The following is a 22,603-nucleotide window of genomic DNA, read 5'->3' on the forward strand; positions in this document are numbered from 1 at the left end:
GCGTCGCCAGAGCGCCGCTCCGCTTTATTTTCCGTTCCAGTTCTCTTTTCTCCGCGCCGCCATGGCACGCACGCCATCGCGGGCCGGGGAGATGCGAGTGATCCGATGGAGGAAAGTGAGCGAGTCCTCTGCGTCCTGCCCCGCGGCCCGACGCCGCGCCGACTCCGTGCCGACGCCGGGGGGACGCACTGACCTCTCTGGGTGGCTATTACCGCTGTCATCTTTCGGCCGACGACTGGACGCGGCGATGGAGAAACTATTGGCATGTGTGTGCGCGCGCGTGTGTGTGTGTGTGTGTGCGTGCGTGCGTGCGTCCCAGCCTTCACAATGTGCGTCGTTCACGGCATTTCTACCTCAGAGTTTAGAGACTATTGAATCGTGGGTGGTCACACAAATTTTAGGAACGAAAATGAGCCTTGAAATTGCCATCAAAGTGACCTAACCGAAATTTTCACAGTGCAGTAGTCGCTTCAATCAGAGACTCCCAGCAGTCGCCGGCCGTCGCGGCGCGGACTCTGTTGTCAGACTCCAGCGGGCCGCTCAGCCGGCTCAGCCTCCCTCCAGTGTGCCTCCATCACTTGGCCGGGTCACAGACAGTGTTGCACTCGGCGGGATTGAAGCCGTAAAACGGGCGGGCCGCTTACGCGGCAAGCTTACGCGGTGCTCACGCCCTGCTCGGCCTTGCGCCGCGCCTCGGACATGCCACGCCTTGCCTCGCCACACCTGGGCAGCGGCCAGTGTAGTAGTGGCGGGACGCATGGAGCAGCTGACTGATTCCGAGAGTCGTTTTCGTCGCTCTGTCTCTCTCGGCGAGCCCATGCCGCGTCACTTAAGGGAGGGTGGGGCACCTAGTGACAGGGGCACCTAGTGACACAGGGGTGCCCTGGCCACCCTATGGCACTTTCAGACACCTTGAGGTGGCTAATCTAAAGGTCTTGTGCTGTGGAATCATGTTCAAGTGAAAGTGATACTTTGAACAAAATATTTTAGCCCCTAGAATAAAAGCAAGAAAATAATAACCCAAAATCACAGATTTTACGACTTTTTAACAAAATGTTTTCTCGCCATTCTTCCAGTAAACGGCACTGCCGATCGTTCTGGCACTTTTAATGAATAATAAGGACCTTTAGTAAGTTGTTTTCGCCGAACCAGCTCAAACATGTGATTTCATTTCCTTCATATCAAATTTTGAACGAAAATGAGCCCCCGGGGCAGGTAGTGACAGACACACTCTATTTACCGTATTTCAACGATTTAAACGTTTCAAAACATCGATTTGGCAACGGCGAAGTAAATTGTCACCGATTGTCACACAACGAAACATAAATGAGACTACTTTTAACGACAATTTCGTAGAACATTGAATTTGATTGGCAATTTAGTAAAATGCAGTTTCTTGGGGAAAATGGCGCCGTTCAGAATGGTTTGATATTTAAAAAGCTTAAAGAGTCCAAAACGGATAGTTTTCAATTAGCTGGAGCGTCGCTCTATGCTGGTAATGTGAGGTATATGTCCTGTCACTAGGTGCCCCGGGCTGGGGCACCAAGTGACAAGTGCAGAGGTCTGCGGGAAGCTATGTAAATAATAGAAATAGGTGTTGTCAAAACGCACAACATGTTATTTCGATCAAGGACGGATCAAAGCACCTTCTGAGGTGTAAGTAGATTCATTTCTCGCACGTATGGAAGTGATGCCAGATCGTTTTCGTCGCTCTGTCTCTCTCGGCGAGCCCATGCCGCGTCACTTATGAGTGCGAGGGGGACAGAGTGACGAGAAAGATGAAAAGGCCGCAGATGGGACTCGAACCCGCGACATGCCCCGCGGCGGTGGAGCCCGGGAGGAGCGGGGCGGAGCCAGCAGCTGGCCGCGTCAACCGCGGGGCGGGGCTGCCCTCCCTGGGGATTCCGGGAGGATGTAGGTCAAGGTCGCGGAGCCGAGGCCAACGATGCCCGCATGGCTGGCTGCAAGGCCGCCTGCTTGCGTGTGTGTGTGTGTGTGTGTGTGTGTGTGTGTGTGTGTGTGTGTGTGTGTGTGTGTGTGTGTGTGTGTGTGTTTTCGGAAGTCGGTCGCATCGACGGCTCGGTGTCACACCTCAGGGCGTGGGCGGTGCGGCGGCCGAGGCGGGGCGTCCCGTTGAAGCAATTAGTGGCACCCGGCTGCCGGAACGGCGACGCGCAAAGGCGGGGTGGGGCGGGGCCGGGTGGGGCGGGGCGGGTGTGGCGGGGGCGGGGCGTGTGACAGAGTTCCCTGATTGTCGGTCGCCAGTCGGTCCACTTGAGGCGCTCGCTGGCCACGGCCTGATTGGCCAGGGCGTCGAGAGTCGCGCCGGGCGTGCTTCCAGATGGGACAGGCGACGGACGGACAGACAGACAGACAGACAGACAGACGGACAGACAGACAGACAGACAGGTGGTGCACACGCAGACCAACAGAGGGGTGGGCTGGCGGGTGGTCCCGTTGCAGTCCTGGAATGCCTTTGGCGCCTTTGCAGTGACGCAAGGCGCCGCAAGTGATTCCTGCCCGGACGTCTCTCTCTGTCTCTCTCGCACTCCTGGGGCGTCCCGAATAGGTGCGAGAGAGACGGAGAGAGCCTTAATGAAGGGCGCGTGGACCGGCAAGTCACTGCCCTCGGCCCGCCGCGGAGTAAGATGTAATGAGTCCGAGATGAGCACGCCGTTTGTGCCCCGGAACAACAACAAGATGACCGTAATCTGGATGTTGTTGTTGTTGGAATGGGCCCGGAGCGCTTTTCGGCGCGTGCCGGAAGTCGAGTGCCGTCGGTCACGTCGTGACGACGCGTGCCGTGACAGGGCCGTGACGCCGTGCGGACACACCGTGACACTCCGTCACGCCGTCGCGCGGTCACGAAGGCAGTGGACCAGAGGACCCGGTGGAGGCGGTTAAAATCCCGGACAGCTCCAGAGTCGCTATATGGGGCTCGACCGACGGGGAAGCGGCCCAAACTTTAGATGCGTTTTGAGCTCCAGAGCCGCTAAAGAAGACTCAAAACGAACGTGTGACCCCCACCAATGGATTGCTCTCCGAACGAGGAATCCATTGGTGGGTTCACACGCTCTGTTCCAGTCCTGTTTAGCGACTCTGGAGCGGAAAACGCGTCTGGAGTTCTGGCCGCCTCCACCGGTCTTCTGGCCCACTGTGAAACGACACCTTTTGCCCTGCCTTACGCCCACCGCACCGCAAACGAATCGCGCCATGCTCTTTTCTTCACGCGGTCTTTCTCGCTGTTTTCTGGAGTCGGCGAAGTGCCCGATGAAGCCGCCACTCTGCAGTGCATTGACTGCGGCACTTTCGCTGCAGCAGGTCTTGTTTGCTCGCTGACCGGCTCGCCTGCGGACTGACTCGGAGAGAGAGAGTCGCTCTGTCTCTCTCGCACCTACACGGGGCGCCCCGTGAGTGCGAGAGAGACGGAGCGACGACAGCGACTCTCGGAACCAGTGTGCCGCCCGCTCGGTCGTGCGGGTCGCTCGACATTAGCATCCCGGGCAAGATATGCATACCGCGGTTACGTGGCGGGGCGGACTTTCCCCGCCACTGTCTCCTGCACTGCAAATCGCCCCCGCGATGCCCCGCGACGGAAAGGGCACCTCACGACGCGGACGTACACCACCATTTTCAAATTCTAGTTTATCTGGTTTTTCCCCTTTTTAAGCAAAGATATTTTTTTGAAAAGTTTATTGGAGCTTTTGTGAGTTTGTGAAGAAAGATAAAGTTTTCCATAGTCAAGTCCATAGTCAAAAAAAGATTTTAACAACCTACACAGTAATGTCTTACGATGAAAGGCTGCACCAACATAATATGGTGGAGATTTTCTCCATAATACCAACGAAATTCGTCTAAATCTCTATAAGGTACAGTGAATTCTTCGTGGTATGTTACGAAGTCAGCTGCACCACCATAATATGGAACATTTTCACCATAATGTGGAGAATCTTCACTGTACAACATTTAGAGTGTAAATCTTTTTTTTAAATACTAAAAATCGACTTTTTTGAAGTCGTGATAAAGATTAGCCGCCCATTTGGCACACTGTGCGTCGTCGTGCTGGCGGTGCGTTTTGCAGTGTCCGAGCCACGCGGCCACGCGGCCACGGTGCTCGTGGTCGTGCAACAATTGGCATAGCGCTGCGCCCGGAGCTCTCCGCGCGCCGAGGGCCCCTCGAGCAGCACCTACCCCCCCCCCCCCCCACCCCCCCTGCAATGCAATAAAATGGCGCCCTGCTCCATTGAAGAGTTTAACGCGTTTGCCACGCCTAAAGGCATCGCCTTGCGTCAGTCAGCCTCCATCCCTGCGCGTCGTGGCAATCCGTTTCTGACTTTTTTTTGTGGCGCGTTATTCTTTGTTCGAATGAGTAATGTCAGAAGCATTTCGGCGCGCCAATTTTTTTTAGGCACGAAGTAGCCTTATAGTATACCCAGGACTCAGCCGGCTCGAGATTTGATTTGTGTGGCCCTTTATGCATTTCGGAAGTTTTCTATACGATTTTAATGAGATTTTGCAGACTAGTAGAACTTTGAACGCTGATTCTGATGTTGAAATCTGGTCAAAAATTTGGTGGCCAATTTTGAGAAATTTGCTGTCAAAATCGCCGTTTCCATGGCAAAACTCGACTCGTCAAAGGAAAAAAAAGGGAGTGGGGGGAGCCGAGCCGGGGCGGACCAATAGCGGAGCTTCTTTTTGGGTCTGTACAGCTTACTCCAAAAGCTGAAAAAGCAACGTTCGAAATGAAAAATTTCTTTGACTGCAGGTAGACAAGATGCAACAATAGAATTGGTGCCGGTTCGAACGCAGTTTTTCGGGTAGAACTATCCAATAATACTTCTTGATTGGAGTGTTTTTGGACATGCGCAGTGTTGTTGTTGTGATTCAGTTAGCACTAGGACCACTTCGCTCCACCTCGCGACTTGCAGTGCTCATGTTCCTCGAACAAGACTCACCCGCGTTTCGAAACCATCCCTCCCGAGTTTATGAAGTTTGTCAAACCAACCGTCGTGGTGTTGATACGTTGTAAGGGAGAACTATTACACAGAATTGAAGAAAACATGACTAGAGAACCATAGCCTTTTGAAACAAGCCAAACAATTCAACGTCCACAACAATGGAGGGGCAGTTTTAATGCGCGACTGCTGGCGCTTTCAGCTTCGCGATTTTCGCAAGGGCGCAGACGCCGAGAAAATAGTTGCCAACCCGAGAAAATTAATTTACTGACTTCTTTCTGCTAAGAACATTTTAATCATGATGGACTTCAAAGATGTTCCATTGTCAGAACACTGCGGAATACATTAGCATTGGAATTTTTTGAATTTACCAGCATTTTGATTTCTATTTATTGTCAAGTTTAAATTTCGACGGATGGCACATCGACCACATTGGTACCACTGCCATTGGTAGTCCCCTGAGCCACAACTTCACAACACCACTTCTTTTCTTTCTCCACACTCTTACACAATAATCAAATTGACTTCGTGACTCCTAGGATTTCTTGAAATCGTATTTTTTTTTAATTATTTTTTGCGGTGTGGCGCTGCCTGGCCCGGCCCGCAGAGTGCGCACAGTGTGTGCACAGGTGCTGCCGTTTTGACCCAGTTGCCCCTGCGGGTGCGACGAGGACGGCAACACTTGGCGGCCCCGCTGCTCCTGCGGGTGCGACGAGGACGCCGACACTTGTGCGCAGCCCGTGCTTTTGCATCGACCCCGAAATGCCCCCGTCTCCGTCTCGGCCCCGCAGTCGCGTCCCATCTGCCACCCAGCATGTCGTCCCCGCCGTCCCCGCCGTCCCCGCCGTCCCCGCCGTCCCCGCCGTCCCCGTCGTCCCCGCCGTCCCCGTCGTCCCCGCCGTCCCCGCCGTCCCCGTCGTCCCCACCGCCCCCGCCGTCCCCACCGCCCCCGCCGTCCCCGTCGTCCCCGCCGTCCCCGCCGTCCCCGCCGTCCCCACCGTCCGCGTCGTCCCTGCCGTCCCCGCCGTCCTCGTCGCCCTCGTCGTCCTCGTCGTCCCCCAGGACGTCGGCGTCCTTCGACCCGCTGCTCACCGAGGCCGACCCCAGTAATGCTGTGGGCTGCCACCACCACACTTTAAGCTCCAGTGTGGCATTTGAATCATATCACAGCAAACTAGGCGAAGCAGTATTGCTTAGGAATACGACCCTACTTTTTATTATTTTCACTGCTGTTGTAATATACGAAGGAAAAGTGCTGGCACCATCTTCTTCGTTGTAAACTAGCAAACGTCTTAGAGTATGACTTAAAGTGAGGTTCTTCCGACTCCTTGTCTGACGGCGTGCCTTCCCTCTGTTGCAGTGGTCCCCGTGGACGCGCCCAGCTCGCCCGGCGCCGCCAAGACCCCCACCGCCTCCACCAGGCGGCTCATCAAAGTCGACTTCTCCAAACTTCAGGTGAGTCACCCCTAGAAAGCCCCAGGGCAGCGCGCGCAGTGGGCCAGAAGACCGGTGGAGGTGGCCAAAACTCTAGACACGTTTTGAGCTCCAGAGTCGCCAAAAAGGTCTGGGACAGAGCGTGTGACCCCACCAATGAATTGCTCCCAGAACAAGGAATCCATTGGTGGGGTCACACGTTCGGTTCGAGCACTGTTTAGCGACTCTGGAGCTCAAAAGGCGTCTCGAGTTTTCACCACCTCCGGCCCACTGTGCGCCGCCCGCTCTCTGATTGGCTCTTGATTTTCTTGTAAATGCTCGCCACTCCGTGTCGTCGGCCTCGCCGCACTGCCGCCGTGGAAAGAAACGGGGCTGTGGACGTGCTCGCGGACCGCCGGCGGTTGTTTTTGTTGTTGTTGTTGTTGTTGTTGTTGTTGGCGGAGACGCGATTTCTGCGCGGTTATGGTAATGGTGCCGGTGGCGATTGTGGCGGCGACGTGCCGAACGCGGCGGCCGCAGGAACGTTACGAGGCGATCGAGGTCCCCGTCGCACTCGGTCGTCGAGGTGCGACACGCCCGCGGACACGCCTCCGAAAAATGGAGTCCCGTTGGCGCCGCACAGTGGGCCAGAAGACCGGTGGAGGGGGCAAAAACTCGAAACGCGTTTTGAGCTTCAGAGTCGCTAAATGGGACTCGAATCGAGCGTGTGACCCCACCAACGGATTCCTCTTTCGGAGAGCAATCCATTGGTGGGGTCACACGTTCGGTTCGAGTCCCATTTAGTGACTCTGGAGCTCAAAACGCGTCTCGAATTTTGGCCGCTCCACCGGTCTTCGGGCCCACTGTGCGCCGGCCCGCTCCTCTGCCCGCGGCGACGTCAAGCTGGTTGTGAGCGTGGAGCCAAACCGCTGCCGCGCTGCAGCAAAAACAAACAGACGAAAAAGGGGCTTTCTCTCCGGCGGGCGCCGGGAGTCGAACCCGGGACATCGGCGATGACGCCAGAATTAAGATGCGGCCATGAAAGGCGCGATGGCTCCGCGACACGACCGCGTCGTCCGGTCCACGGCGCGGCGACGCCGAGGCGGCGAGGCGGCGATGCCCGATTTCGCGCGCGAAAGCGGATTACAATCCCCGCCATTACCGTTTAATTGTTCTGCCGTCGAGGGAGGGAAAAGTGGCGTGGCGAGATTCGAACCCGCGGCCCGGCCGACCGGGGCGCTGCTGTGCATCGCCAGTGACATAACTGACTGCACCGAGGAAGCCCGCCGGCTGTGCTTGATGAAGAAGGTTTCTGGGCTGAGCAGGGGGCAATCCCGCGACCCGTAACCAGGGTCGGTAGGGCCGCCTGGGGCACGGGGGGCCGGAGCGACGCCACAGGTGTGCCCCAGCCCGAGGGACCTACACTGTGACCAGGACTAACACAGGACACATCGAAAACGCCAGAAAACGTCCTGAGATGAAACTGTGAAAATCAGAGTCCTAGACTACGACTCACCTACACTGTGGCAAAAAGGTACGGAAAATCCTGTTAATTTTTTTGCCAGGATTCTCCGTAGCCCTCTTATCAATATTCTCCGTAGGCTCTACAGTATTCTCTGTAGGGCCGCACAGTTTTCTCTGAATCCGCCAGCTTCCGAGGACCTCGAAGACTGTAAGTCCTACGGAGATCACTGTGCGTACTACGGAAATACTGTGCAGTCCTACAGAAAACTGTAGAGCCTACGAGAATATGAAAGGCCTACGGAGAATTCCCAAAAGTGTTTACAGATTCCCGTAGCTTTTTGCCACAGTGTAAACTCTAGAAAACATCCTCAGGCTGATGTATGGCAGATGGGTACCTCGTCCGCATTAAAAGAGTGCAGGCACGCCATGGGATTATGCCACGAGTGTCGTTTCGCGAAGGGTGTTGGAATGGCCATTCGGGGTTATGACGACTGCACAGTGGTGTGCGAAACTCGGAGTCCTCTCGATGTGCGCGCTGATGTGTAAACGGTACGCAACCGCTTGCATGTGGGGGCAGCCACAGCCACGGGGACGGGGACGTTCTCGCGGGGGTCGCCGGGGTCGTGGAGCCTGGCCGACGACGCCGGCCCCCTTTCCTCCGGCACATCCCGGTGGCGTGGCTTCCCGGTACTGCACAGTGCGCCAGAAGACCGGTGGAGGCGGCCAAAACCACGGACGCGTTATGAGCTCCAGAGTCGCCAAATGGGCCCCGAACCGAACGTGTGACCCCACCAATGGATTGCTCTCCGGACGAGGAATCCAGCGGTGGGGTCACACGCTCGGTTCGAGTCTCATTTAGCGACTCTAGGGCTCAAAACGCGTCTAGAGTTTTGGCCTCCTCGGTCTTCTGGCCCAACCGTATTCCTGCCCGCACAGTCACCCCAACCTATTTTCCAGGTCGCTGTTTTTTCGACCACCTCGTCGCACCGATGCGAGATTTGAAGCTTTGGTACTTTAATTCGCTGTAATAGCTCCGTGATTACAGACTCCGCGAGGACCCGCTTGTTAACCCGGCTCAGAAGAACGGGGAGGGGAGAGGCACCCTGGAAAAAAGTGTTTAATTTTTTTTCGTCAAGAATTATGAGGTTGCCCTCGCTGTCATCGCTCGACTCGGCTGGGGCTTCCGGGCCGAGTGAGTCGGCGGGTCCGGCAAGGTGGTCTGTCTGTCTGTCTGTCTGTCTGTCTGTCTGTCTGTCTGTCTGTCTGTCTGTCTGTCTGTCTCATCTATCTATCTATCTATCTATCTATCTATCTATCTATCTATCTATCTATCTATCTATCTGGCTGACTGGACGCGCGGCGCCGCGGCCCAGCGGCTGGGACGGCTAGCAGGGCGACCGAGGGAGGGCTGGACCAAATCGCGCCGCCAGGCTATGCCATGCCAGGCCCAGGCGGTTGCGGCACTCGGCCGATGGAGGGCGACAGGGCGCCGCTCTCGCGAGCTCGCTCTGTTCCGGTATGATAAATAAAAAGCGAAAACGGCCGAACGCCGCGGGGCCCTCCGGGACGCCGCCGAGGCCGCCGTCGACTCCCCGACGCACAGTGGGCCAGAAGACCGGTGGAGGCGGCCAAAACTCTGGACGCATTTTGAGCTCCAGAGTCGCTGAATGGAACTCGGACCGAACGTGTGACCCCACCAATGGATTGCTCTCCGAACGAGGAATCCATTGGTGGGGTCACACGTTCAGTTCGAGTCCCATTTAGCGACTCTGGAGCTCAAAATGCGTCTGGAGTTTTGGCCGTCTCCACTGGTCTTCTGGCCCACTGTGCAACGACCGACCGACTCCCCGGAGGCATCGGCCGCCCCGTCAAATCCGAATGAAAAAGGGGCTCCGCGCTGCGCCGCGCTGCAGACTGTTTCGCTCTGTCTCTCTCGCACTCAAGTGGCGTCCCGTGTAGGTGCGAGAGGGACAGAGCGACGAAAACGACTCTCGGAATCAGTCTGCCGCGCGGTTCGGATCGCGGGTTGTGCAACCACGGTTTGTGTTTGCGTTGCCGACAATGGCCCGGCGTCTGGGACGCCGTCTGGGACGCGCGGCTGGCCGGGCTGGGCGAGGCGACCCACCCGCACCGCCGGCACCGCCACGCCCTTGCCTTGGCGAGCCTTGGCTTGGCTTGGCGGCCGCGGCGTCGTTTGCCTGCTCCAGATTGAGCGCGCGCCTCGCGTAACGTCAACTTAGCCGGCGGCGCGGCGGGGTGAGGCGGGGCGCGGCGGGGCGCGGCGGGGCGCGGCGGGGCGCACCTTTGTCGTGGGCCACTTTGTCGCTTAATGAGTGCGGGCGAAACGACGCTCTCTTTCGCCAGCGTGAGCGACTCGAGCGACGGCAATTAGAATTTGGAAGACGGGGCGCCGCGGGGCGCCGCGGCCGCTGGAAGGGCCTACGGTCGAAGGGCCTGCGGCAGAGGAAGGCCTACGGTGTAGAAGGGCCTACGGTGTAGAAGGGCCTACGGTAGAAGAGGGCCTACGGTAGAGAAGGACCTGCGGTGTTGAAAGACCTGCGGTGTAGAAGGACCTGCGGTGTGGAAGGACCTGCGGTGTGGAAGGACCTGCGGTGTAGAAGGGCCTACGGTGTAGAAGGGCCTGCGGTGGAGGAGGGCCTATGGTGTAGAAGGCCGTGCGGTAGACGGGGGCCTACGGTCGAAGGACCTACGGTGTAGAGGGGCCTGGTAGAGAAGAACCTACGGTGTAGAAGGGACTACGGTAGAGAGGTAAACTAAGGTAGAAGGGCCCGTCAGGCCGAGGATGGCATTCGGTGCACGTTCGATTCGTCGTGGTGGGCGCGGGCCGGGTTGGGCCGGCGGCCCGGTGGGAGGCGGCGAAAGTGGTGTTGTTGTTGTTGTCGCGGGCGGTATTTCGGTTGTTGTTGTTGTTGCTGGTTCCGTGTCTTTAAAACTCGCGCCGAGGAAGTCCGGTACGACCTGGTGATGGCGGTGGTGTGCGAGCCGTCAAAGGCGACTTTATGGCCTGACCTTTCTTTCGCTCCGCACGCATACAACCTCGGCGCCCCGCGCCGCCCCGCCCCGCCCCGCCCCGCCCCGCCGAACCGACAGAGTAGAGCGATGCCATGTCCGATCTGAAGTGGGCGTTGTCGACCCCGCAAGCCCCACAAAGACCGGCCCTGCGCCTGTATACACGACCGTTCCCCCGCCGCGGCCGCGCGCCGCGTGCCGCTCGCGGTCCGCGGCTACACGTGAAAAAAAAGTACCGCTACCGCAGAAAATCTAAAACAAAAACACATGTTTTTAATACTTAAATAAAAATGGTTTTACTGTAGTAAATTGCATCCATTTTTCTGTGACTGACTACCGTAAAACTGTGCGAGGGTACTAGGGTACCCTACCGCAATGCGCCGACCTTCGCCCCGGTGTCTCGGCCCGGTCGCGGCCCGTGCACATGCCCCATCATGGGGCCCCCATGCCCCCGCAGCCGGCAGGACGCTGTCTTTGTTTTTGGCCTCCGGGGCCTTTTCGGCAGTGTACCAGCTCGCGGGCCTCGTCACGCCTAACCGCGGCGGGTCACGTGGGGTCGCGTGCCGGCCGTGCCGGGGGTCGGCACCGCCAGTCCAGTGATGCCGCCGCTCTGTCTCTCTCGCACTCATGGGGCGTCTCGCAGCGGTGCGAGAGAGACAGAGCGACGAAACGTTGTTCGGAATCGGACTCCGGCGCCACCGCACAGTGGGCCAGAAGACCGGTGGAGCGGCCAAAATTCGAGGACGCGTTTCGAGCTCCAGAGTCACTAAATGGGACTCGAACCGAACGTGTGACCCCACCAATGGATTGCTCTCCGAAGGAGGAATCTATTGGTGGGGTCACACGCTCGATTCGAGTCCCATTTAGCGACTCTGGAGCTCAAAACGCGTTTCGAGTTTTGGCCGCCTCCACCGGTCTTCTGGCCCACTGTGCGCCGGGTTGACCATCGCGGTGCGCGCGTTGCGTCAAGGTTCGGCCCTGTCCGGCCCAGGCACTTAGCAGCGCCCTACGGCCAAGCACCCGCGGGGAGGGGGGGGACTCCTTTATCGGATGTGGCATCTTTTTGGCTTCCCCGGTCCTTTATCTGTGGGCCACTTTCCGCTAGACTGGGCGCCCGCCGCGCTCCTCGCACTCCTCTCCGCCGTTCTGGCGGGCACGGCGTACAGTGGGCCAGAATACCGGTGGAGGCGGCCGAAATTCTAGGCGCGTTTTGAGCTCCAGAGTCGCTAAATGGGACTCGAATCGAACGTGTCACCCCACCAATGGATTGCTCTTTGAACGAGGAATCCATTGGTGGGGTCACCCGTCCGGTTCGACTCCTGTTAAGAGACTCTGGAGCTCAAAGCGCGTCTAGAAGTTCGGCCGCCTCCGCCGGTCTTCAGGCCCACTGTGGAGCCCCCGTGGCTACGTCACCACGGCACTGGTAAGCGGGCCTGGGCACGGCGACATGCCGTCTCTGGAGCACCGTCTGGCGCTTTGTCGTTTGCCTCCGGTTGGCTGCATGGCTGCCGGGGGCGGCCTGGGGGCGGCGGTCTGTGGTGGGCGGCGTGGGCGGCGGGCGGGCTGCGCGTCACTGCGCGTGCGCCGCGGGGGATGACGTCATCGTTCTCCCACCCCCACCCCACCCCTTTTCACCTCCCCTGCGCCATTCACCCCGCGCGGGACGGGAGGACTTGCTCTACCTTACACTAGAAATTGCGCACCGCGGCCCACGCGCGCCTTCCCCGGGGAAGGCAAGGGGGGTCGATGTTTTCGGGCAGTGGTGGGCAGTGGGGTGGGAGGTGTTTGGCCGCGTCCAGCCGGCAATGCACTGGAAGGACGCGCGAGGTGGCATAAGCGAGAGGAGCCTCTGAACACTTTGGCAAGGAGTTCGATTTTCGGATCAATTTTAGCTAATTCGGTTTTCGGTTTTGACGTCGGAAATTGGGCTCAAGGTGGTTCGATCTAATATCACGCCCATCCGAAAATTGAACACTCTTTTAGGTTTCAGTGAGGGGTGCCAGTATTTAAGAAGTTGTCTGTTGCCAACACTCAAACACGTGTCTCGCACCTGCTGCCAACTTGACAGCAATCTTCGTGTGCAATCTTAGCCTTAGCACCCTCTTGGGAGCACCTGCTTGGCCGTGAGGACACTCTTAAAACTACATGCAGCTCCTCAACGGCATACGCGCTGAAAAGTTTGTCCTTTGCCGAGGAAGGAAGGGTGCACTCTCGTCGAGGAAGAGTGCACTCCCGTCGAGGAAGGGCGCACTCTCGTCGAGGAAGGGCGCACTCTCGTCGAGGAAGGGTGCACTCTCGTCGAGGAAGGGTGCACTCTCGTCGAGGAAAGGGTGCACTCTCGTCGAGGAAGGGTGCACCCTCGTCGAGGAAGGGTGCACTCTCGTCGAGGAAGGGTGCACTCTCGTCGAGGAAGGGTGCACTCTCGTCGAGGAAAGGGTGCACTCTCGTCGAGGAAGGGTGCACTCTCAAGGAATGGGGCACTGTGGAGGAAGGGTGCCGAGGAAGCGAGGTGCACTCACTAGTGCGCAGTTTCGGCTTGCGGTGTGCCAGGCTCAGGAAGAGAGTCTTTGGTGGTCCGGGAAGTGTTTAGCGGCGCGGAAGGCGGTTCGCGCCGAGGGGACGGGAATCAGGGCCGCAAGGGTGGCAGGGCCGGGGGGTGGCGGAGTCCAGGGCAAGGTCGCGGCGCCGCGCGTGCGCCCTCGGCCTCCTCCCCCCCTCTCTTTCTCAATATCTCTCTCTCTCCCTCTCCCTCTCTCTCTCTCTCTCTCTCTCTCTCTCTCTCTCTCTCTCCCCCCCCCTTCCCCCCTGTCTCCCTCTCCCAGGCGGCAAAGTTGTTTGGACGGCTGGTACGGCCTTGTGGGGTGGCGGCGCTGGGGTGGGGTGGGCCGAGGGTGCGCCAAAGACGCTCTCTGTCGTTGCAATGTTCCCTCTCTCATAGATGGAGTTGGCTGAGTGTGCCCCGTAAAAGAGAGAGAAAGAAAGAGACGTGGCTGTGGTTTGGACTGGACAGTCGCTGGATCGGGGTCGCAATCGCAATCCTCTGTGGCGCCGGCGAGACCCAGCGGGGTGATTCCGCGCAGTGCGACCCCCGTCGGGGTGTTCGTTCGCGTTGTGGGGCGCTTGACCCGGTCCAGCTCCAGCGGAGTAAAGCTTTGGAGGCTTCTTTGCGTTTATTAAATGCCATGTGAACGTTCAATTTTCTTCGCAGAGACCTGCTAAAACAGTTTGTCTGGATTTAAGAATGCTATGCCGCTGAGTCGGCGGTGCTTTCTATTCCTGCAACCCCTTACTGTGAGAAAAAGGTACGGAAAAAGTACGGAACATGTCTGGTCAATAATTTGCCTGAACCGTCCGTACTTGCCAACTACGGAACGTTCCGTACTTTTTTTCCGTACCCATTTACATGGGTTCATATGGAGCAAGTACGGAACGTTCCGTACTTTTCTCCGTACCTCCGTCGCGACCTCCGTACTGTATTTTTCTGTACCATTTCCGTACAAAAGTACGGAATTTTTTACAGTGTCTGTTGGCTTGTTGTTTGTTTGTGCTGTTTTGGATTCCCTTTGTCAATTCGTCCATTTCTTCTGTGCCCGCAGATCGAGGATGACGACCTGGACGTGGACGACGACGACCACGAGGAGGCCGCCGAGGACGCGGGCGACAGCGCGCGCCCCAACGGCTCGGCGCGCAGCAACCCCTGGCACCGGACAGGTAGTCCCAGCGTGGTCGGCGTCGGTCCCGGCGTCGGCCCCGGCGGCGTGGCGGCGGGGCCCGCCGGCAAGGGCGTCGGGGGCCTCCTGGAGGGCGCCCTGAGGGACCCTCTGGCCCACGACGGCGTGATGCGGGACGCCTACCTCTCGTACTGCGACTCGGCGCTAGAATGTAGGCCCCCACCACTTGTCCTGGACAAGAGCCGACCTAGCGGAGCTGCGTGTAGCGTTCAGTAGTGGCTGGCTAGCTGCGGCTATGTTCGCGGTTTTAATTGTGTAGCGTTGTAAAAATGCTGCGCCTGGAACGTTCACGTTTTTTTTAATGATTACTTTTATTTTCGCTCCGCCTTCGACATCTCCATTGCCTTCATTTTCATCGTCGTCTTTTGTCTCTGTCTTTGTCACCGTCATCACCATCATCATGCCCTTCCATTGTCGCCCATTGCAAAATTTGATCCGATTTTAATTTTAGGCAGCTTTACCCTAGAGCTCTCGTTTACTTTTTCAAGAAACCCCCTTTATCAATTGCAACCTGTCTGTTTTTTGTTGTTGGTCTTTTAAGTATTTAGTGTAAAATGTTTAACTTTTATACTCGTTGGCGAATTCGATTTAGTATTATACCAAAGCTTAATCTAGAGAGATGTCAGCTGACCTACCTGGTCAACAGCTTAACTTAGAAAAGGCTGTTGTTGACGAAATGACCCCACTTTATTCAAGTATCAGAATTAAGTTGTACATTTAAAATGTCCTCTAGTCGATTGATTCTATGTGAGCTTTTTTGACAGGCATAATTATGCCTCTCAAATGAGCAAGACCCCTTCTCCAAGATAGGGTGCTTGTTTTCCCATTATTGTTTGTTTTGTGAATGTCATTTTAATGATAACAAAGAAATTGATTTTGCATGTGTGTTTTATAATCCGCATTCAGACAGCGGAAATAGAATTTCAATTATTTATGTTTTATTGGCGTTTGTACTCGATGCACGCAATTTAATGCCGTCCATATTTTGTCTGTTGTGCTGACTGAAGCTTGTGTCTCATCCCTTCCTGCATGCTGATGACCTAACACCACCCTGGGCACATTGCCAACCATTGTTTAATGGTCCCTCCCTCAATGTCCGAAATTTGTTGTCTTCCCTCATTTCATTGTTGTGAATTCCTTAATTTTAATGTTTGTCAATCACACAACGTGAACAGACTTATCAATTATGATTTATTTTTAAATGTGAATTCTGTTCGTGTATATAAAACCATGTCTGGACACCATAAGCTCAAGTACCTTTTGTTCGTTTATGTGTAGTTTTGCAAAGACTGAAAGCAAATCAATTTCTTCTAGACAATTCTTAATGAATTTTGACGCGGTGTACGATAAGGACTTACCTTGCTAAGAGATGTAAAAAGTGTAACATAACAACTTGAAACTTTGTGTACTAAATACATAGATTTCTCATGCAGTCTTGTAATTTAAAACTTGAAAATGCCAACCCATCTTAATTCCTTTATTGAGCTACAGCAGCAAACGTCCTTACTGGATTTGTTTCCAAAGCTCGCCGCCAGCATCGCCGTTTTCGACGAGGACGGGCACCATCGAATCTTCAAGCCAGCGCTGCAAGACTGCCCTAGCCTCGCTCGCACCCAACCCGATCCGCAGCTACCTAATAGGCCTTGCCTTCCAGCTTCTAGTGTGCATGGTGTGCATTTTTTGCATCGTGTTTTCAATTTGCGTGAGCAACTCTTTGCTTGAAATGAACATAATTGCTCTTTTTTTGTTACATGATCGTCAACAGACATTTTTGTTTAAATTGTTATTTTGTTGATATTTTTGGCAAAGAGTTGCATCAAAGATCAGCCTGTAGCTTCAATTTTTGCATCATTTTCCACAGCATGCTAGTCTTGACTTTTTATGTTTTTCTGTCAGTCTCTTCCCACCACTGATTATTTTTAAAATTCTGTTTTCGTGACATGGCATGTCGTGCAAGAAATACCAAGTCAAATGTTTGTGTAATGTTTTTTTTTTTTAATTTTCATCCTACGATTGAAAGGAGCTCACTCTGTCTGTACACCCCATGGTTCTGGTATTCGAGATGGGTATTTCCATATCACGTTCCCGCCACAAAATGTTAGCGTTACTTTTCACTGCTCTCATCACCCGCCTCTCTCTCTCTCTCTCTCTCTCTCTCTCTGTCTCACTCGCACCCGAAGGCGAACGAATCTGTTTCCCTTGCTCTTCATTCTTGGTGGGGGTTTCCATTCGATGGGCCGGAGTGGCTATAGCGCGCTGCTTGAACAGGACCTGGTTCCTACCACTCCCCCTCCCTCTTTGCATTCACCAGCAGTCATAAAGCTTGGCTGCAACTTGAGCTATCCCCGTCCCTTACAGTGCCGGACATGTGTTGTCGGCGGAATTTGAGGATGTGCCACGCCTGGAAGCCCACTGTAAGCGTGTCGCCATGCCCCGTCACTCAATGGACAAGCACCATTTTGTTTTTGTGGTCCGCCGTACTTATTTTCTTTTTTTTAAGTTATAAAAAGAGTTTTTAATTAATATTTTTAATAATTTTTTTTAAATTTGAATTGCCATTGTTGGTCCTGGTTGCTAACTTGCTTGGTGTTGGGCAGCGTACGACCTGGCGACGCAGTGCCCCAGCCGGCGCTCCATGCGCCGCCACACCATCATGATCTGCGAGCCCGTGCCCGGCGTGTCGCCCGCCGTGGTCAAGGTGCCCGTGCCCCTGGACGCCTGAAAGGGACGCCCCCTGGCCGGACCCCCTGCGACCTTCCACCGAACGTGGTCCTGCAGGATCCCGGGCGCTCCTGGAGCCGGAGACCTCCCTGCATCTCTCTCCCTCTTCTCTCTCTCGTACGCCTTGCGTCTCCCTCTCTCTTCCGGCTCGTCCCTGAAGGCGCGGCCCTCTCTCTCTCTCTCTCTCTTCTCTTTCTCTCTTTCTCTCTCTCTCTTTCTCTCTCTCTCTCTCTCTCTCTCTCTCTCTCTCTCTCTCTCTCTCTCTCTCTCTCTCTCTCTCTCTCTCTCTCTCTCTCTCCTCTCTCCTCCCTCCCCCCCCCCCCCTCTGGATCCGCCCTGATCCCCGTTTGCAGACGTGTGTTGTGTTTGCTGACGCGGTTCTCTTCCTGCAGAAACAGTGGCAGCAGGAGTGCCTGTCGCTGACCCTGGAGGAGATCGTCCACATCCGGAGCGTCCTCACCAAGGCGGAACTGGAGAGCCTGCCGGTGGAGGGGCGGGTCAAAGAAGACGCGGAGAAGGGAAAGGTGCGTCATTTGCTTGGCTTTTTCGAACTGCCTTTTGTTTCGCGCGAAACGTAACGTTGTGACTGTCGGTGCGGTGTTTCCTCAACGCGTTTTGCTTGCCTTTCCAGGTGTGCTTCCTGTGCATGAAGACGCGTTTCGGCTTCTTCGGCCCTAAGGGCCAGCAGTGCCGGCTGTGCAACCGCGTCGTCTGCGCCAAGTGTCACTCCAAGGTGAGCTCCAAGGCGTGCCTCTGGTCACTCGGACAGTTTTTGGCACTCTGGAAACCGTACGAATTATAATAGGCCTTACAAACCAAAGAAGCTTGTCATAACGAAGTGTTTTAAGCAAACGAAAGCTTACTAAGAAAATACCTCGTAATTTACGAACTATTTCTTCGTATAACAAAGTAAACTAGTTTCTGCTACGTATGCTGAAAATACTTAGTCAGGCCGGTACACTGTAGGAAGTTTGACAATTCACAAATGTATACTTCTGGGGGAAAACACGTTGCGAAGGTTCCTTTTTAAGTTCACAAAGAAATCTTCGTAAATTTTTTAGGAATCTTTGGGAATTTTCGAAGAATGTTAGTTTATCTACAAAGAATCTTCATGTACTTACCAACAATCTTCGTCGATCTTCGGCATCATTTTTATTTTCGGACCTCCCTCCGTAAATGTGGAAGGTTTATTTTTACAGTCCACAGTGGGCCAGAAACCGGCGGAGGCGGCCGAAATTCTAGACGCGTTTTGAGCTCCAGAGTCGCTAAATGGGACTCGAATCGAACGTGTGACCCCACCAATGGATTCCTCGTCCGGAGAGCAATCCATTGGTGGGGTCACACGGTCGGTTCGAGTCCCATTAAGCGACTCTGGAGCTCAAAACGCGTCTAGAATTTTGGCCGCCTCCGCCAGTTTCTGGCCCACTGTGCAGTGTGACCCTAACTCTGGCTCCTGTTGCAGATGCGCATCCCCACGGAGCACTTCTCGCACGTGCCCGTGGTGGCCATCAGCCCGTCGCAGCTGGCCTCGCCGGACGACGACAAGGACTGCAAGTCGCACGACGCGGCGTCCTTCTCGCGCACCCTCATGTCGCGCCTGCTGCAGACGGACTCGCCGCAGCGCTCCCTCAACTCGGTGGGCAGCGCGCCCTCCAGCCCCAAGCTGTCGCGCGCCGACACCACGGCCGCGGCCCAGGGCTCCCAGGGCTCCCAGGGCTCGGCGTCCGCGCTGGGGGCCTCCCCCGCCACCTCGCAGCCCAACTCGGGCCCGGGCTCCACGGCGGACTCCACGGAGGGACCCGTGTCGCTGCCCACCCTCAGCCCGGACTCCGCCAGCAGTGACAGAAGGTAAGGGCATCGGCGTGACTTGGTGCCGTTTCATGGGCGGGGTTCAAATGTGTGGCATGCGTACACTGGTAAAACAAAGGCATAAAAATTACGCCCTTTAGGGCATAAATACTCTTTTACGCCCTTTAAAGGGCATAAATCGTTTTATGCCCTTGGGAAGGGCGTAAATGGTATAGGAATTTCAAGCAAAACTTTAATGCCCTTCTCAAAGGCATTAACGATTTATGCCCTTTAAGGGGCATATCGTTTACGCCCTTAAAGGGCATAATTTTTATGCCTTTGTTTCACCAGTATACATAACAGTAGTGTATCTACTGTGGGATTCCCTCCCTATGAAGTTACGTTGTTCTGTCGAAAAGCTGCGTAGGGTCTGTTGGGGTAATTTTTGGATACAGGGACACCTGTTTCCTGGACAAGATTTAGAATTCGAGAACTCATGTCATATCCCATGTTATTTCCACGATAAAAACATCCCATTTGGAATGGCATGAGTTCTAAAATGTCCAATCTTGTCCTAGAAACAGCTGTTCCAGTTTCCTCTTGTGTCCCTACAACAACTGACCCTCCCTCCGGTGGCTGCATCCGAATCGTGCACCTCTTTCTCTGCCAATCCCATTAGCACTCGTTGGGAGTGACAAGGGCTAGCCGATTCGAATGCAGCCAGCCAATGGAAACCTCCTGACTCGGCCATCTGGCCCAGTGTCAACCTGTTGCCCTTTCCGAAACGCCGTTTGTAAAATGTGTTCGACACGTTCTCACATTGGTTCTCGTTCCCCAGGAGCAAGTTCCTCAGATCGAAGACGCTGGGCAGGCCGGGCAGGCCCGAGAAGGAGCGCCTCAAGGGAATCCAGATGATCGTCTGCCTCGACTGCAAGTCCATGGTGCTGCAGATCATCAAGTCTTCGCGCACGACGAGAACCAACACCATCAGGAATCTCACCCTCAACCTGTCTCCAGTGTATTGAACGTGTGTCTGTCGGTAGGAATTTTCTGTTGTTAGTTAAACTACTGTGATCTCAGATTTATGTTGATTATTTTACAGTGCTGGTGTATATTGTCGGTTTCATGTGTACTAATTTGCTTCCATGATGGCAAAAGGCACTTCTTTTGTTTAGTTAAAGCAAAATTTGTTCGTTGGGGGGCTGTTTGTTTCTTCTAAGGATAAGCTCTTGCCATGCTACTCAATCGCCCCCACATATCAAAGTTAAACAAGTGATTGGCTAATCTGTATCATTATGTTTTGAGTTGCTCTAGATTATCGGTTATCAACGACTGATGGCAGCTGCAAAATTTTATTTTTTTAGCTATGCTGTATGATGACATTGATTTCGTGTTATCTGCCATACAATGAACTTTTTCAACTTGAATTTGTTTGAATGTTATTAGACTACATCCAAGTGGAAATTGAACTGTGCTGGAGTGATTTCGTATCTTGCAATATGTTTCTCAGATACATAATTTTACTGTGGTTCTGAGGATAGCATGTGTTTTAAACAACTTGTCAGCAAGGTTAATTTGGACTTGAACCCATACTATTTGGGCTGTACAAATTGTGCCATCATATTTACTGTACTTTCGCATTTTTTTTTTTTTTGTATCTTCTGTTCAATATCATCATTTTTAATTGTACATATTGAAAAGGATTGATGATTGTTATGTTTCCCTCTCTTATTCCCCTCTCTGCATTTGGAGCAATTGGACGGCGTTGCAATACTTTTAACAGCTGTGAGGCTCATCTCTTTTGATTAAAATAAGGTCAACTGACATAGATACTGAACAGCCCTTTGTAATTTATGAAATGATAAAATTTATTCAAGATCAACTGCTGATAAGAATGTATGGCTTTTAATAGAAATTTTGTTATAAATCTTTGAATGAAATTGCGCATGGAAAAATTGTACCTTGTATTGGGTTGAGTTGAAGAATTTGCTTAATGTTTGAGAATGGTAGAGAATGACTGAATCTTGTGTGTAAGTGATTTTGTGGATGTAATTTAAGGCTAGGAACTGGTGGAACTGTAATTATGTCTTTTTTTTATACCTGGCATACTTTGTTTGTGTTAAGCATTGCATTGACAATATTTCCAGTATAATTTAAAAAAAAAGACCTGGATGAAGCAATAGCAAAGTTCTAGACCCCTTGTAATTTCATTTTAAAATGCAAGCAATTTGAATTTCTTTTATCACTTTGATCTACATTAGACTTGACAATTAAACCGTAATATTATAAATATCATCATAAATGACATTCTGAAAATATCTGCCTAACATCAGATAAATTCTTTTACTTTTTAAAGAGCACTGGTTTCAAGTATCAGCCATAATTTGGAACTTTCAGAGCAGCTAATTTGTGGAAATGGTGCTTTTAAACTAACAAACATAAAACTCAGGTACCAAAGAAAGTCTCTCAAAGCGTAATGCATCAATCAGATATTTGTCAGACAACGTCTGAAAAGTTACCTATACAACAGCATTGTATGAGTAAGCCTCGGATGGTTTGAAAATTTGGGCATGTATGAGCATCCAATGCTGTCTCATTCATTCTTTTGAAACACTACCAGCCATATTGTGCTCTTGATTAGGTTTATCTGCATTGACACTCTTTTTTTATTTTCTTCACAGCAATGAGAGTTATTTTTGTATAGAGAATGCGATGAGAGAAATAATTTCAACTAGGATAGAATGCCATTATTTATTTTTAATCTCCAGTTCCCTATTGGCTAGTCATACAGGCAGTGCCTGACACCCATGCGAATCTTTTCTTAATAAACTACATCTATTAACCCCTGAGGCTGTTAATAAATAATGATATGAATGATACATACAGCTCTGAGCCTTCAGAGATATGACTTCTGGAGCTGTCGTGTAAACTATTTACCAAAGACATGTGGGTGCATTTTGGAAGACAATACTGTAAGGCGTAAATGAACTATTAACCGTGTTAAAAATAACTATGCCTTCTTAAAGTGCCTCTGAATTCCAACTAAAAGACACATTCCGTTATTTCATTGCCATAAGTGTAAAAATGTATAATATGTGAATCCATTTACCTGTACATAAATAACTTCTGTGTATTTAGAATACCAAGAATAATTACAATAAAATGTAATGAGAAAACAGCACGCTGCGTATTTATTTTCTTCAACTTTTTTTTTTCTTTTGGCAGGGCAGTACTTTTGTGACGCTTGCTTAATGATTCATGGCTCCATTCATTGACCACCTGGTCGAGGCCAGTCGATACAAGCGCCGGTGCGGATAGGCAGCCCAGCAGACGCCGGTGTCCGTTGGTGTGCGGCGGAGCAGGGGCCGACGACGGCCGACCGCTGGCAGAAAATCCAATGTGGGAGGCGGCAGGCGGCACCACAGCACAGTGGGCCAGAAGACCGGTGGAGGTGGCCAAAATTCCAGACGCGGTTTGAGCTCCAGACTCGCTGAATGGGAC

General features: G+C 53.4%; 1 protein-coding gene across 1 annotated transcript in view; it reads left to right on the forward strand.

The window, feature by feature from the left end:
- The window catches only part of LOC117639553 (protein spire), a 162,269-nt gene extending 139,988 nt beyond the window's left edge, over nt 1–22,281 (forward strand). The window contains 8 exon segments of the mRNA XM_034375338.1: nt 6,316–6,410; nt 14,459–14,573; nt 17,191–17,333; nt 17,336–17,431; nt 17,707–17,838; nt 17,946–18,047; nt 18,777–19,162; nt 19,941–22,281. Of these exon segments, the coding sequence (XP_034231229.1) occupies nt 6,316–6,410; nt 14,459–14,573; nt 17,191–17,333; nt 17,336–17,431; nt 17,707–17,838; nt 17,946–18,047; nt 18,777–19,162; nt 19,941–20,127 (1,256 nt within the window). The 3' untranslated portion in view covers nt 20,128–22,281.
- The last annotated feature ends 322 nt before the right edge of the window (nt 22,282–22,603 follow it).

Source organism: Thrips palmi, unplaced genomic scaffold, assembly GCF_012932325.1.
Source record: "Thrips palmi isolate BJ-2018 unplaced genomic scaffold, TpBJ-2018v1 HiC_scaffold_11, whole genome shotgun sequence".
Lineage (NCBI taxonomy): Eukaryota > Metazoa > Arthropoda > Insecta > Thysanoptera > Thripidae > Thrips > Thrips palmi.